The 14,413-nt window shown below is 41.6% G+C and overlaps 1 protein-coding gene across 1 annotated transcript in view; it reads right to left on the bottom strand.

Moving 5' to 3' along the window:
- Nucleotides 1–9,535: 9,535 nt before the first annotated feature.
- LOC101699817 (fatty acid desaturase 2-like protein FADS2B) overlaps nt 9,536–14,413 on the bottom strand; it is a 31,835-nt gene continuing 26,957 nt past the window's right edge. The window contains exons 10-12 of the mRNA XM_004869791.4: nt 12,727–12,806; nt 11,373–11,498; nt 9,536–10,113 (exon numbers count right to left, since the gene is read on the bottom strand). Coding sequence (XP_004869848.1) covers nt 10,065–10,113; nt 11,373–11,498; nt 12,727–12,806 — 255 coding nt within the window. The 3' untranslated portion in view covers nt 9,536–10,064. The remainder of the gene's footprint in view (nt 10,114–11,372; nt 11,499–12,726; nt 12,807–14,413) is intronic.

Genomic DNA, 14,413 nt, shown 5'->3' with positions numbered 1-14,413 from the left:
CTCAAGAAATTTACATTTTCATAGGGCAGATATATATGGAATTTTGTTGAAGTTCTTAACAAAAATATAGAGGGTATAAAGGGCTCTTAGACCTATAGGTTCAGGATAAAACATCTGGATAGGAGATCTGCTACAGTATTAGATCTACACAAAAACTTAGGCAGTTTCCTGTCTAAGTACTTTATTTAATTCAGTTTATGAACTGGAGGAAAATTTAGATATTTTCCCATCTGTGTCCCTTCATTTGGTACAGGAGAAATCATTGTCACCAGGACTTACTTATTCTGTAAAACCTCACTGACCTTTTCTCGGAGTCTCTTAGGGGCAGCACTTCTTGATACTACTTAGTTTCTTTCTTTCTTTCTTTCTTTCTTTCTTTCTTTCTTTCTTTCTTGCTTTCTTGCTTTCTTGCTTTCTTGCTTTCTTGCTTTCTTGCTTTCTTGCTTTCTTGCTTTCTTGCTTTCTTGCTTTCTTGCTTTCTTGCTTTCTTGCTTTCTTGCTTTCTCTTTCTTTCTTTCCTGTTGTGTGAAGTCTGTTTTCTCAACAAAACTGTTACCTCATGAAGGTAGAGTAACGGTATTGCCCATATTCCCCATGCATCTTAGTCACCATGTAGGTTCTCTACAGTTACTTGCTGGATTCTTTGAAGCTGGAAATCAGAAGCTCTTCTCCAAATATTACTCTACTGGATGCTCCTGGGCCTTTGTCCTTGGATGCTCCAGTCTGGCCTGGGCAGTGAGACTTCTGCAGGACCATGAGATGTGTCTGGTGGCTTGAAGGGGAAGCCAACCAAGAACAAGTATTTATTGATCATCCACTCTAGGCCAGCACAGGTGCTGGGAATACAGCAGTAAATGTCATCCTACTTTTATTCCCCCTTATTAAGAAAAAGCATGAGATGACTGTCAGATGGTGTTAAATATTACAAAGGAAACACAACAGGTGATGGTTAGGGAATGATAAGCAATGATGGATCCTCATTTTGTGTTACTGTAATAGAATACGTCAAGCTGGGTAGTTTTTAAAGAACAGATAATTATTCCTTGTGGTTTTGGAGTCTGGAAAGTTCATAATCAAGGTGCCAGCAGGTCTGATGTTCAGTGAGGGCCCAGTCTGCTTCAAAAAGGATACCCTGGAGCCTGCAACTTCTAGAGGGCAGGAGCACTTCCTCATGAGGCAGAGGAGTGGAGGAGAGACAACTCCCTCCTCAGGGCCTTTGCACAGAGGCATTAACATATTCATCAAGCTGGACCTCCCGTTACTAAACATCTCCTCAAAGGCCACACCTCCCACAGTGTGGCTTTGGGGATTTCATTTCCAATACATGAATTTTGGGGAACACGTTTCCGACCACCGCAGTGGGAAAGGATGCACACAGGGCTTCTGTGCCTTAATGGGATTCACGCTATAGGACAGGAACCTACATGGTGAAAAGGAGCCCCTTGTGTGAGTATCTAGGTTGATGCAGGCAGATGCAATATCAGGCTCAGAGGTGCTGGTGAGGGAAGAGGAGAACAACAGACACAGAGGCCGGGAGGAGGGAGATTTGGAAGCCAGGCACCAGGCTGATGCTCACGTACCTTGTATTTTTAAAGCTCAAAATGATGCATGATTTTCATTGGTCACATGTGGACAGAAGAGGGGACTGCTGGGGAGGAAGCAGTCACACAATTAGCCAAGAGCATTGAATAGGGCAGCTGCTGAGAGAAGCCAAGGGCAAGACCCTTGCCATCCACCCTCACGTTCAGAAACTCTCCTGGCTCAAGGCAAGCCCTGCTTTCTTGCCTCTTGGAAGTTCTTCTCCATAGCACATGTGTCAGGACACAGGTTCTCCTGCTGTGAGTCAGTGTTTAGCTCTGTCTCGAAGAGGAGACCAGATCACTTGTGTAAAACACTTTCTGCTTGACTGAGAAAAGGAACTGTAAAAATTCCATCCACTTAGGCTTCTTTGTTTATTTCTGCGAACACAATGTAGAATTCTGGGCAGCAATTACCAGGAGTTTTTTCAAGTGCTTTATTATGAGAAAAAATTATTTATTGGTTTTCTCACTATGTTGTGACATTTTGCAGGTTTGGTGGTTGTTCTTAATTAGAAGGTTTTGTAGGCCATGTTGAAATGGTAAAACTCAAATCACCCAAGACCTAGAGTTTAAGTTTGATCTTGGATAGGATATTCGTCTTTTGTATATAAGCTGGACCTAAGAGGAATGGGAAATTACCACCTACCCCAGCTGGGGGCCCACTCGTGGGGGTGAAGAGTGTCCTGGCAGAAGGGAAGGTTTGGTGGGAGAGGGAATTGGGAGACTTGGGGTAGTGGCTGTTTACCAAGCCCCACAGGAGTGCAGTGCCATTTCAATAGCCGATACAGATGACTCCTGAATGCTTGCAGAGCTATCCGTGAAACTGACACGGATCTTTTTGACCATATGTAAAGCAGAGGCTTCCAGGCAGTGTTCTGGGATGTCCAGATGTGCTGAGATATTGATCCTCTCCTCTTTCAGTTTAGCTAGGATAACAGACCGTGAATGTACCCATGTTGGTCATCATACGGAAGGAGGAGCCTATTCAACTTACCTTACGTTTCATATAAACTTTACAGTTTTTTATGTTTGTGCCACTTCAGAAAAACAGTTCAGAGTTATACAAATATAATATAATATTCTCATCTTTAAAAAGTGATGGCAAACTTTGAGACCTTGGTGTAGCAGACATCCCTGACAGTACTAGCGGGCTATAAGTGGCACCTACTTCTTGCTTTCCATAATCTGGCCATATTGCTTTATATCAGGAGTTGGACCAAAGCCCTACGTGACTCACATGGGCATGTCGGATGGTGGGCTGGGAGAGTATAGCTCCTCCCGCAATGGCTGCCATGGAGGCCTAAGACCTGGTCTGTGAAGTACAGGGCTCTGCTGAGCTACGTGCAGCTGAGGTCAGTGTGACCCCAGTTAAAATACTCTCCCCTGAATTATGGCTTTTCACTGACCCACTGGGTTGTCCCAGTACCTGTTCTTTCCAAGCAAGATAAGCAGTGTCTCCTCTGTTTACAATCCTGCTCGGCACCATCACACCAGATGTTTGGCTCTAGATCACTAGAGGTCTTTAAAGCATACCCTGCTCCCTTTCTTGTAATTAATAAACACTGGATGTCTTTGGGGCCCTTTGTCTTTGTTGCCCAGAGCAGCATAGATCAGCCCAAGGCTCAGTTTTCTCTCTAAGTCTCATCTCTTTTCTTTGTTCTTATTAGCTTGCTTTGTATTGCCTCACAGGAGACTGAGACCCACTGCAGGGGTTTTCTCTAATTCTCTTTCCATTCCCTATTCTGTGGTAAAGCAATTCTTCTACAATATAGCAGCAACAAGTTCAGCATGTATTCTTTAGCCTGGATGTTTCCAAACTCAATAGAATCAAACATGAAATTAAATGGCCCTTTGTCTGTAATGGCTTCACTCAGTCTTTGTTTTTTAACCACACTTCTGAGCTTTCTCCCCTTCCACCTTCTGCATCGTACACTGATCTTTCCCTGCTAGATCTCCCTAAGTCTTCTTTATCTCTTTTATCCCCCTTTCTCTGCAGTGAAAACATTCTTAAGGTTTTTTTCGAATCAAATCTCTTCCTTTACTTCTTTTTCTTGGTGACTTATTTGGAGAGTGTACCCCAGCTGGTAACTTTTGTCCTTATTTCCCTTCCAATTTCCAGAGGACATTTTCTCCAATTACTTGCTAGACATCTTCACTTAGGTTTTCTTTTAATGCCCTAAACTTATTATGTTTAGAAGCAACTATTTACTTTTGCTCTGTCTCTTACTTTTCCCTTCCTTTCGCAGTGGTTAACGTAACCATCGACAACCCAAACATCAAGTTTTCTCTAGTGTTCTCACTGTGTTCCATGGATCTTTGTGCATGTGTCCCTCTTCATCCCTTTGCATTTCACACTTGCATCGCAGTCTCCTGGCTTCAGGGTGCATCTTTCTGGAGCCCAATTCCATGATACCAGTCCCCAGCTCAAAGGCCGTTTGCACATGCTGCTGCTGATTTTGCCCTGCCCAGAAGAATCTCCTGGTAGAATCCTTCCCATTCCTCCCTGTAGATTCATGTCATCTGCTATGCCAACTATATAATTTCTTGCCTAATATCTTAGATTTTTTTCAATACCAGCTCACTTTGCTTTCCAGGCTTGTCTGTCATTGCCCTACCTTCATACTCATCAGTGCACACCCACTGTACACCAAACAATGGGCTGCTGATGCCACAATGAGCAACAGCATCTGAAGTCCCTGCCCTCACATAGTTTTGAGCCTAGGGTTGATGTAGGCAGAGATCAGTGAGGTGCAAAGGGCAAGAGAGCTCAGAAAGACATAATTAACCTCATCAGCTAACTCGGGAGAAGTGTCAGAGCAAAGTATGCTTGAGCATATAATAGAGGATCATTTTGAAGACTGCTGAAACTGCACTCACACATAAATGCTGTGCGAGTGATATTTGAGGAAACACCCTTGCATGCTATTTCACTCTTACAGATTTCCCACTCTGCTCTCCGAACAAAAGTGTGCTCCTTCCTCCAGGCCTTTCTACTTGCTCTTGATGTTCCTGTTCATCAGGATCTCATGGCAGGATCCTTTCAATATTCTTCTGAGAATCACCTCTTCACTAACCTCTTCAAATAATCTAGTCCCCTGCTTAACTCCCTCACTCTACTCAGCTTCTTTCCTTTGTATGCAACCATCTTACATTTTTCTCTGTTCACCTGTGGATTGGGTCCCTTCTCTTCTAGAATGGAAGTCCTTGGAGCCTTCTGCCTCTCTTGTTCTTGTCCCCTGGCCCCAATGCCTGACTCATGGTAGGTGCTCAGCAAGTGTTGTCAAACGAAAGAGAAAGAGTGATGAATACAAATGAATATGAAGAAATGCAAAAAGGAAAGACAGGCATATGTGCATGCATGAAGGTTTATTCTGTACTGAGTGAGAAAACTGCAGAAAAGTTAAGTACATTATATTTTACTAGAGGTAATCTTCAGCAATTCTTTATTGAAGAGGAGAAATACACTTTCACACAATGTGTTGTCTGCACAACTTGAGGTTTATTTTAAAAAATAACCCCCCAGAAATTTACTTTAAAGTGCCTAAAAAATAAAATGGCTTAATGGACTGACTGAGAGGAGCATAGATGAATAGATATGAGGTAAAGTTTACCACAAAGTTGATGTGGAAATTAAGTATAGATGTGCCCTATAAAATTCTTTCAACGTTGCTGTTTGAAACCTTTCACAAACACTGTTGTGACAGAAAAAGTACCGAACTGTATTCCTGCCCTCAATAGAATTGAAGTTCAAACTCCTGTACTTTCTGCTTTTCTAGGATTATACCAAGATAGTAGATAATTATCTAGGAAAAAATCAAGAATGTCTTCTCTTATATATTTGATGCTTGTCTTTGGGATCCACCATGGGGATTGGAGGAGCAGGCTTGTAGGTATGTTGGGGTGCAGCATGGAGGAGGCATTGCTTTGGGGTCTGTGTCTGGTCGTGAGCCCTTTCCCCTTTGTCATTGTTCTTCTCCTCTGGTCCCTGGCTACCATGAACTAAGTAGCTTTGATCCTGACACCCTTCTACTGTGATGTTCTTGCTTTGGAGCTATCTGAGGATGGACTGAGTCCCCTTATAATGTGAGCCAAATTAAACTTCTCTTCTTTTAAGTTGTGGGCAATCTAATTTAGCAGTAAATGTTGTATAGTGTTGATAGTTGGTAAGATGTCTGACAATAAAAATTGAGTGCTCATCTGGTTACCCATAAGTTTGGGTAGCTAGATCCTTGGGTTTCTGCTCCCTGTTTAGCTTAAAATCTAGCTGCCAGTCCCTGGGGATTTAGAAGAGTCAAAGCAGAAGGTGACTCCCAGGGCTCCTTCTCACAACAGGAGAAATCTCCGATGTGACTCATAAGCTTCTGCTCCGGAGAAAAGTGCCCTTGACACTGTTAAAGCCATTCAGTGTATTTCCATCCTGTGAGCTTGTGTGTCTCTCCTCCCTTTTTCTTTTCCTGCTTTCAGTGAGTCCAAGATGAAACAAAACCTCATAATAATAATAATAGTAATAATGACAGTAACTAATAATAATCAGAATTAAAATGGGTGTTCCCCACTAAATGAAACCATTTCGTTTGTCTCACTTCATTTGATTGTTACAATCATGCTATGATGCACAGGCCAATAATATTACGTGCCACACCTACTTTACAGATGTGGAGATTGTGGTATACAGCATGGAAGTAACCTGGCCAGGTTCATATTAGGGTATGAAGTTAATGAGCTGAATTAGAATCTTCTGATTTCTAATTTAGTCACCTTTACTTAATGCCCGACTGAAAAGGCAGGCAAATTATCATTACTTAATTTTGCCAAGAAGGATGAAGTTTTAGAGGAAACAGGATGTCAAGGAAAAACACACAAACATAACCATGGGGAATGTGAGATTTTCCTGGGTGGAGTTCATGCCATGCCACTGCAAATTCTTAAATCAGCTTCTTCACCTTGCTCCCCCATGTTTAACGTAGCATCTGTCTCTGTGAAAAGGTTAAAGCTCAGCTTGAGACTCTCCCACTGAAACTCTCCTGAGCTGGAAGATTTTTGTAGATTGATGAGTGTAAGTTGCTCGGGAAGGACTCTTTCCAGGTGGCTCTTGTGCCTGTCTGGTGCTCTCCTGTGTTCCCCTCTCTGGTCACCTGTTCGGGTGGAACACACTCTTGTGGAGGGTTAACGGTCATTGTGCCCTCTCATGAGCTCCCAGGAAGCTCTTAGAAATATTCCCCAAATGCCACCTGCCCATGTCTTTTAATGCCACGCAATTCTCTTGTGCTTTGAATTTCTTAGTACGAGAATTAATGAGTGCTGACTACAGAGTCAGATATCCCTAGCTCTGAAAGTCTACCGTATCAGTTTCCACCTGCGAGATCAAGTATGTTCCTCAGCCTCTTTAAGCTTGTGGCTTCTCATCCATATAGTGAGATGGCACCTGCCACATGGGCCTATTATAAAGATCAGATGAAACAATGCCCATGAAGGGTGTAGATCAATCCTGTTGCTTTGCATGTGCTCATAAGTATTGCTGAGAATTTTACACAAAATTCTATTTCTTGGTATTTATTCCTTTAAATTAGGACCTCAAAGAAATATGAGCTCCCCCATCTTTATTGAAACAGTGTTCAGAGTAGGTGAGATGTAGAAACACCTTAAATGTTCCTCAGCAGATAAGTGGTTAAAGAACATGGTATGTACACAAAATGGAATCGCATTCAGCCTTGGAAAAGCAGGCAGTCCTGCAATAAGCAACAAAATGAATCAACTTTAAAGACATTATGCTATGAAATAAGAACAGGGAAGTGCTTCTGGTGAAGTAGATATGATTTATCTCTATCTAATTGGAAGATATTTCATTAACATATTTTTGCAATCAGAAAAATCTTGCAATAAGACATCTTTAAGTGGTGGTGTCACTATGGAGTAAAATTTTAATTTGCTTAGTACCCTGCTAATCAGTAAAATTCACCATTTTCCTGAATTCATGAACTTGACTAATTTTTCTCTCTCATCCTGCAGTGACTGGAATTTTCACTTGATGAGATATTGACTTTATATTTATTGCTTGTTCAGTATGCTCCACAGAGGTAGAGGACCAAAGCCTGTTGCTTTCATAACTTCCCAGACCACGAAGCAGTGAAGTAGAATTTAGGCGACTGATTCTAAAGGTCACTGTATTTCCACCTTACCTGCTGTAAGGGAATAAATGAAGGTAGCTTCCTCAACCAGGCTCCTGACTCTCTAAACTAAGTGACTCCTGAAGATTATAGTATAGCTCTGCATGGAATTCCTCAGTGGATGCCCAGGCTCCTGGAATAAGGGTCAGACCCTAAGCCATGCCCTGTGCCTGCCACGCCTTATACTACTCGCTTCCTTCTTGCTGTGCTTCACTCCCAGTCTTCTTTCAAGTCTTCCAATTTCCTTCTGCCACGAGGTTTTGGCTCCTGATCCCCATCTGAACCACTCCCTCACTCCGACATCCTGCTCTCACACATTTTACCTGGCAACCTAGCACCCCCACCCCGTGACCCCCAATTTGTGCTATTTTCTTAGTTCCCTTTAAACATTACTACATGCTCACGAATGCCTAGACAGCACATTATTTAACTTGCCTTTTTCTGTAAACAGAAATGCCAAGGACCTTAAAAGGACACTACAAACAGTTATGCACCAACACGTTGGCTAACCTATAAGATATGGATCAGTTCCTAGAAACATGCAATCTATAAAGAGTAAATTACGAAGAAATAGAGACTCTGAATGGACCGATGCAGAGTAAGGACATAGAAGCAAATAAATGGAAACATTTCAACAAAGAAAAGCTTAAGACCAGATGGCCTAGCACCTTTTCATAAAAATTGAACAATTCCTCTGCACAATCTAGCTACATTTTCCAGATTTCTTCAAAATCACTCAGGAATCACCTTTGTTTGGAGAACTACAAAGCAGGCCAATTTTGATGATCAGTGAGGAACTCCTTTAAGGTCATTGGATTTGCCCAGGGAGAAGTCTAGTTGCTATTTCCAGGGGCAGCAGAACAAACAGTGCCTGAGCATCAAGGGTAGTTGGACCAGGTGCACTGCACTCACTCCCACTCACCACTCTGGATTCGGGCAGAAGTCATTGTTAGGTCCAGTAGCAGGAGGAAGAAGGGCTCCTGGCACAACCACGAAGGATCACGAAGTCTACAAGCTCTTCACCATTTTTATCCCCTGCCCAACTTTCCTATCTGTCACTATTCCCACTGGAACATCTCCTGCTCCCAGACAATCAGTTCTTGTTTTCTTAGCTTTGCCATGGAAGTTGAATTCCCCAGCAGCTCTGAGTGACTGAATGTGCTGTCCTTCACTTGGAATTTAATTAAGAAACAAACCAATGCAAAGGGTATTTTGAAGAGTTTGGAGGGAATGAATGTTTACTGGTAGAACTGCCGGCAAAAGATAAACCAATAATGCTGATTTGCTTGGAGCCAGGGAAGGAAACTTGGGCTTTGTACTGCCCTCCTACAGCTAAGGTCCACGTTAGGGTGCCCCCATGATAAAAAAGCATAGAATAGAGATCAGCACAGCACTGAGAGTCCCCCCATTCCCCAGCACGGAAACTCTGGAGAGCCACTAAACCCTCCTCTCAAACACGCCTGATTGGATATCATCCTTGAAAATGCTTTGAAGCGACCTGCAGTCTCCACTGAGCTCCTTTCCTTTTGGGGACCCAGTAACGACGTTTGGTGGTTCTGCAGTGGGTAGGGAGTGCTCAGCCAATTTTTATACTCAAGGTTTATTCTTTGGCCAAATGTAAGATGCTTTTAAATATCAAACTGCTTGATCAGTTTCTGGTGGGGCTGGATGGAAGACATTCTTTTAAGAGATTTTATAGAAATTCTAATTTCTTCATGTGGGGAAACACTGTGTATATATGCTAATCACACATAGATAGGTACAATAATGAGAGTCTGAAGTGAATACTGACCTGTTTGAAGATATTTTAATGCCAATCAACTTTTCAAGAAAAAGAAGTCCACATAATTGAAAAGAAATGTGAAAATTTGTGCAACAGGGATCACTTAAATAAATTATTATCTTCTAAGAGCAACTGCACTGTTTTCCAAAATACTCTATCAGATGAGTCTCCTTTGGTCTACTTCCTCCTATGTTCATTTTCTCTGGGAAGGTTTTACCTGATTTCTGTACTTATGCCCCTTGAATGAGGTGATCTGACCATATATTGATAGACTACATTCAAGATCATAATGAAAAAGCAAACACAGTAAGCGCCCATTTCCCTTTGCCATTCCAGCTGAGGTTGTATTGTGTTTCTTCTGCTTCTTGCTTGTGAAGACCTTCAGGGAAGAGGGCTTGTCAGGTGTCTTCGTGTTCATGTCCTTGGCAAACACAGGTTTGCCGGTGGTGCCAGTTAATTCCCAGTTAAACAGTGAAGAGCTCTTGCACATTCACTAACCCCCTTCAGAGACACAGCAGGCTGGATGGAGCCACATCACTCATAGTAAGTGTCCATCCAGAGGGCTGCAGATTTCTTCAAGGCCCTGGGGGAGAAGCAAAAATAGAAATCAAGAGGTGAGCCTGTCATGGAAGAGCCGCTTCTCCATGGTCCTTTGCTCATCTGCCTGGCTCAGGGCAATGCCACTTCCAGACATATCTTATATGTGTCATTATCTGTTGACCAGTGGAGGGTACGAATACACTGAATTGTTTTTAGGAAGTGAATTTACTTTTTCTTTATGGATAATATTTGATATTTGTGCTTACTTTACTCTCTTCTACGTCCATATCCCTGTATACCAACCTATCTCATATCCCCTGCTTCTCCTACTTTATAATCAGGAAGAGTTTTCTGGACTCTGGGCATACAGCAATGAAGAGGACCAATGCGGTCCTGTGTGCGTGGGATTCCTGATCTAGCTTGGCAGATGTGTACTAGGTAAATTATCACCCAGTAAGGGAGAACTGGGCACACTGGTGATCAGTAAGAGCAAGATGAGGAAAAGGAGTTTGAGACGAGCCTTGCAGAATGAATGGGAATTGACTCAGGAATGAAGGGGAGGTGGTGATGTGAAAGAATGCTCTAGGCAGAAGAAAAAGTGCCAAAGCAGGGAGATTTATAGCCACTGATGTTCACCCGGCTGGCTGGAGGGCAGAGCAGGAAGAGGGCATTGTGGAGAGTCTGAAGTCAGGGCACTGGACAGGGATTGGATGAGAACAGGCCTGGCCTTGATGGCCTTCTTAAGGTACCTTTCTCCCTCAATGTTCAAAGAAAGTTATTAAACCCAGGCCACTGGCTGGTAACCTGCTGAGCACAGTGTCCTCTCAGGAATGATAATGTGAGTGGCCGAGGATGACAGTGGCTTCACTTCCTGCCACCCTCACCCCCGCGCTGGAGCATGCAGCCTGGTGTGCACATCTTTCCCTGGGCCTGTGGGGATCTGCGTCTGCAGCACGGCGTCGGAAGAGTTGATAATTGCTCACTGCATTTGTTCTGAAGCATGTGAGAAGCCACAAGGGTCAGGAGTACAAAGACAAACGAGACATAGCCTTGGTTTCAAGGAGCTTGAAATATGTAGGACAGGGCCTTTTCACTAGGAGTGCCTGGGACGCAAGAGGTGAATGGCATCTCTATTGTCATTATTGCCGCTGTATTTTCCCCTGTATGTTCCTGTGTTTATGCCAGGCTCATGGGTGCTCCTTGGTAAGTGGTTGTTGGAAGAATGACTCACTAGCAGTGCACAGCCTGGGAACTTGCGGTGAGAGACAATGTGAGCCCTTACCTGAGCAGTTGTGGCCTTACCTGACGATATCTCCAAACGCCGTCAACATGGGCTTATTCACATACAGCAACCCGTGTTTGGCACACAGCGACCTCACCAGTGGGGCCACTTTGTGGTAATTATGGCGCGGCATGGTGGGGAAAAGACTAAGGAAACAGATGGCAGACATGGAAGTTAGACCTGAAGGAAAACCCGAAGATTTCTTTCTTGTATTACCAAATAAAATCAGATCAGCAATGCGTATCCAACTTTAACCTGGTCCAATTCTGGGAAGTTCAAAATCCCTTACCAAAACACTCTCATCTTGTATCGTATCACCTCTGGGGGTCATGTAGTTGGCAAATATTTGGGAAATGCCAATTAGAACAAATATCAGCTCCACTGAATATGTTTATTTTTGGCAAATTCAAATGAAAGTATGGGTTGTCTATCATTTTGAATTACCTAGGAGAGCTGGAGATAACTTTCTGCCTCCCCCTGACTCTGTCTCTTTCTGTTTCTGTTTCTTTTTATCAGTCTAACTCCTGTTCATGAAAAGGTGAGTATTCACTAAGGTCAGGTCATGGTTTATAAGGGGCAAAGTTCTAGGTGAGCAATAGGAAGTGAGAAGATACTAGTCTTATCCAAAGTTTTTCACTAATCAGCCAAGTGACTTTCTAGGATTGTAACCAATTTTTTTTTTTTAACAAAATGTGAATGATAATTCTTTTTTGTTTTGCTGAGGTTTCAAAGACTAATGTAGAAAGAAAGATGACAAATCCTATGAACAGGTATACACATTTTCTTTCTGTGAATCTCCCAGATATAGCTTAGATAAAGAAGACATGGAAAGTGTTTCTGCTGAGTATTCTTAGTGACTCTTTAAGTATTATCATTTTCTCTTTTTTTTTGCATGTCCACTTAACTGACCCATTGGTCAATGTATTGCCAGCTACCATTGCAAATTACATAAGGGAATGGATTTCATTGTTGATTATTTTGTAATGTTGCTCTACAGTGGTAGAGATTTAATTTAAATTGTAATTAAATTTCAACACAACTTGGTTACCCAAGAGTGTGATTTTTTCTTGGGTTTTACCAACAAACCAAAATGCAGAGAAAAACCAAATCACCAAATTCTAAGATTTTGTGTAGCTAAAACTAAGTTACTAGTTCTTTTCTCAGATTTTATTTCATTTTCTGACAATTGTTATATTCCCTTCTTTTCTTTCTTCCTTCCCTTATAATTGATGCTAATGGCAAAGTCGCAGATGTTAAAGATTCCTGATTATTTTTCCCCTCTGAGGTTCTGGCCAAAGGACCCTACTTTGGACTGTATTTGGGACTGTTACACATGACTGTCCTTTCCACACACAGGCTGTTTCAGTGACTCACTGGTGCTCGATTTGGAAGTTCAGGTGTCCAGTGAACCAGTCATTGAAAAAAGACTGTTCAATATTACAGGTGGCCAAGACCTGGAAAGAAAAAACTTGCATCAGGTATCAATGAATCCAAGCATCAGACAAAGAAAATGCTTATTTGTTTTCTTATTGAGTCAACCATCAACACATGTATATTGAGTACTCATTTTGTGTAAAGAAACTATGAGGACTACTGTGGACAGTCCCAGGTCTCAATAAGTTTAACACTTAAATAGGGTAACAAGATATTTTGCTAAGAAGCAAATAGCTATAAAACAATAGCTATAAACGAGTGTGTAGAATGTGAGAGAGAACAGTCACCATTGACTCTTAAATATAGAAGATTATAGTGTCATGAATGAAGATATAGGCAGATGGCGATGGGGTTGAGGGGTTATGGTGGAGATGACAGGGGCTGATTACTATTTCCAGAGTGGCTTTGAAGAACTTCTGACTGCGGAGTGAGGTATTCAAGGGTCCTAACCAGGGGGTTCTGTGCATTGACGCACATTCCAGTATAGACAGTTTCCTCTGTAATCTTCCATATTTTATTGTATGCATTGAAAAAACATTATCTTGAGTGGAAGTTCATAGATTTCTCCAGACTCTAAGACTCAGAATCTATACAAATTACATTTCATTCACTGTCTTTTTATGATTTAAGTTTTTGCTGGATGGTTGCCATTTTGAATGTCAGTCCATGGTTGTTCTATGTTAGTGTTACTTAAAGTGTAGTTCAGAAAATTTTGAGACGGCCCGGGATATTTAATGGGATCTACCAGGCCAAAATGATTTCATAAGATTTCTAATACATTATTTTCCTTTTTCCTTCTCATTTTTTCATGCTTATACAGTGGAGTTTTCCAGAGGCTAAACATGAGATGGCACTGTCCCTCTGAAGTTAATATGTATTAGCTTTATTCTTATTATTTTAAAATTAATTTATACACATTCAAAAATCTCCCATTTTAAACTTCAAGTATAGACCTCAATGGTATAACTTATATAAACAAAAGCTCTTTGAGTTTTCAATAACTTTTAAGAATGTAAAGTGTTTTTATTGCTTTTAGACAGTCTGTAATGTGGAAGGCATTTGAATGACTCTGGCAGGTTTGTGGAGGGATTATTTTAACTTCCTGTACTAGCTATAAACACAATATGGCTACATATTATTTTAATTAAATTTCTTAATATAACTTCACACAAGCATCATTACAAGGTAAGATGAATGGAAAAAAGAAAACTAAATGGTTCACTGTAACAGATATTTTCAGGGATATTTCAAGCAAGACAAGGTGAAATATTAAGGAGCAGGATACAAACTGGGTTCCTTTGTCATCACAGCAGAGCCAGTGGGAAGGGCTAGGCCTTAGAAGGGGGGTGCACTGTGTTGATCATAGCTTTGTTAAGTGTTAACGGCGTGTTTGGAGAGGATGGGCCCTCTCTGCAGTGCCCTATCTATATAATGAAATGTGGTCCTTACAGGTATAAAATTAATTCTGTAATTTTAAGATCTCAGATTCACTCAAAAGGCTATGTAATGTGGAAGATTAGAGGAGGGGTCATCAAATCTTTTCTACAATGTACCAGATAGTAAATATTTTAATTCTTTTAGAGATACTCAGTTCTTCTGTTGTAGCATAAAAGCACACAGATAATAT

This window comes from Heterocephalus glaber, unplaced genomic scaffold (assembly GCF_053883595.1).
Source record: "Heterocephalus glaber isolate CG9 unplaced genomic scaffold, H.glaber_assembly_v1.0 deba00001805, whole genome shotgun sequence".
NCBI classification, from domain to species: domain Eukaryota; kingdom Metazoa; phylum Chordata; class Mammalia; order Rodentia; family Bathyergidae; genus Heterocephalus; species Heterocephalus glaber.
Note: the sequence above shows the minus strand (reverse complement) of the source record. Positions and strands in the feature narration are given on the sequence as shown.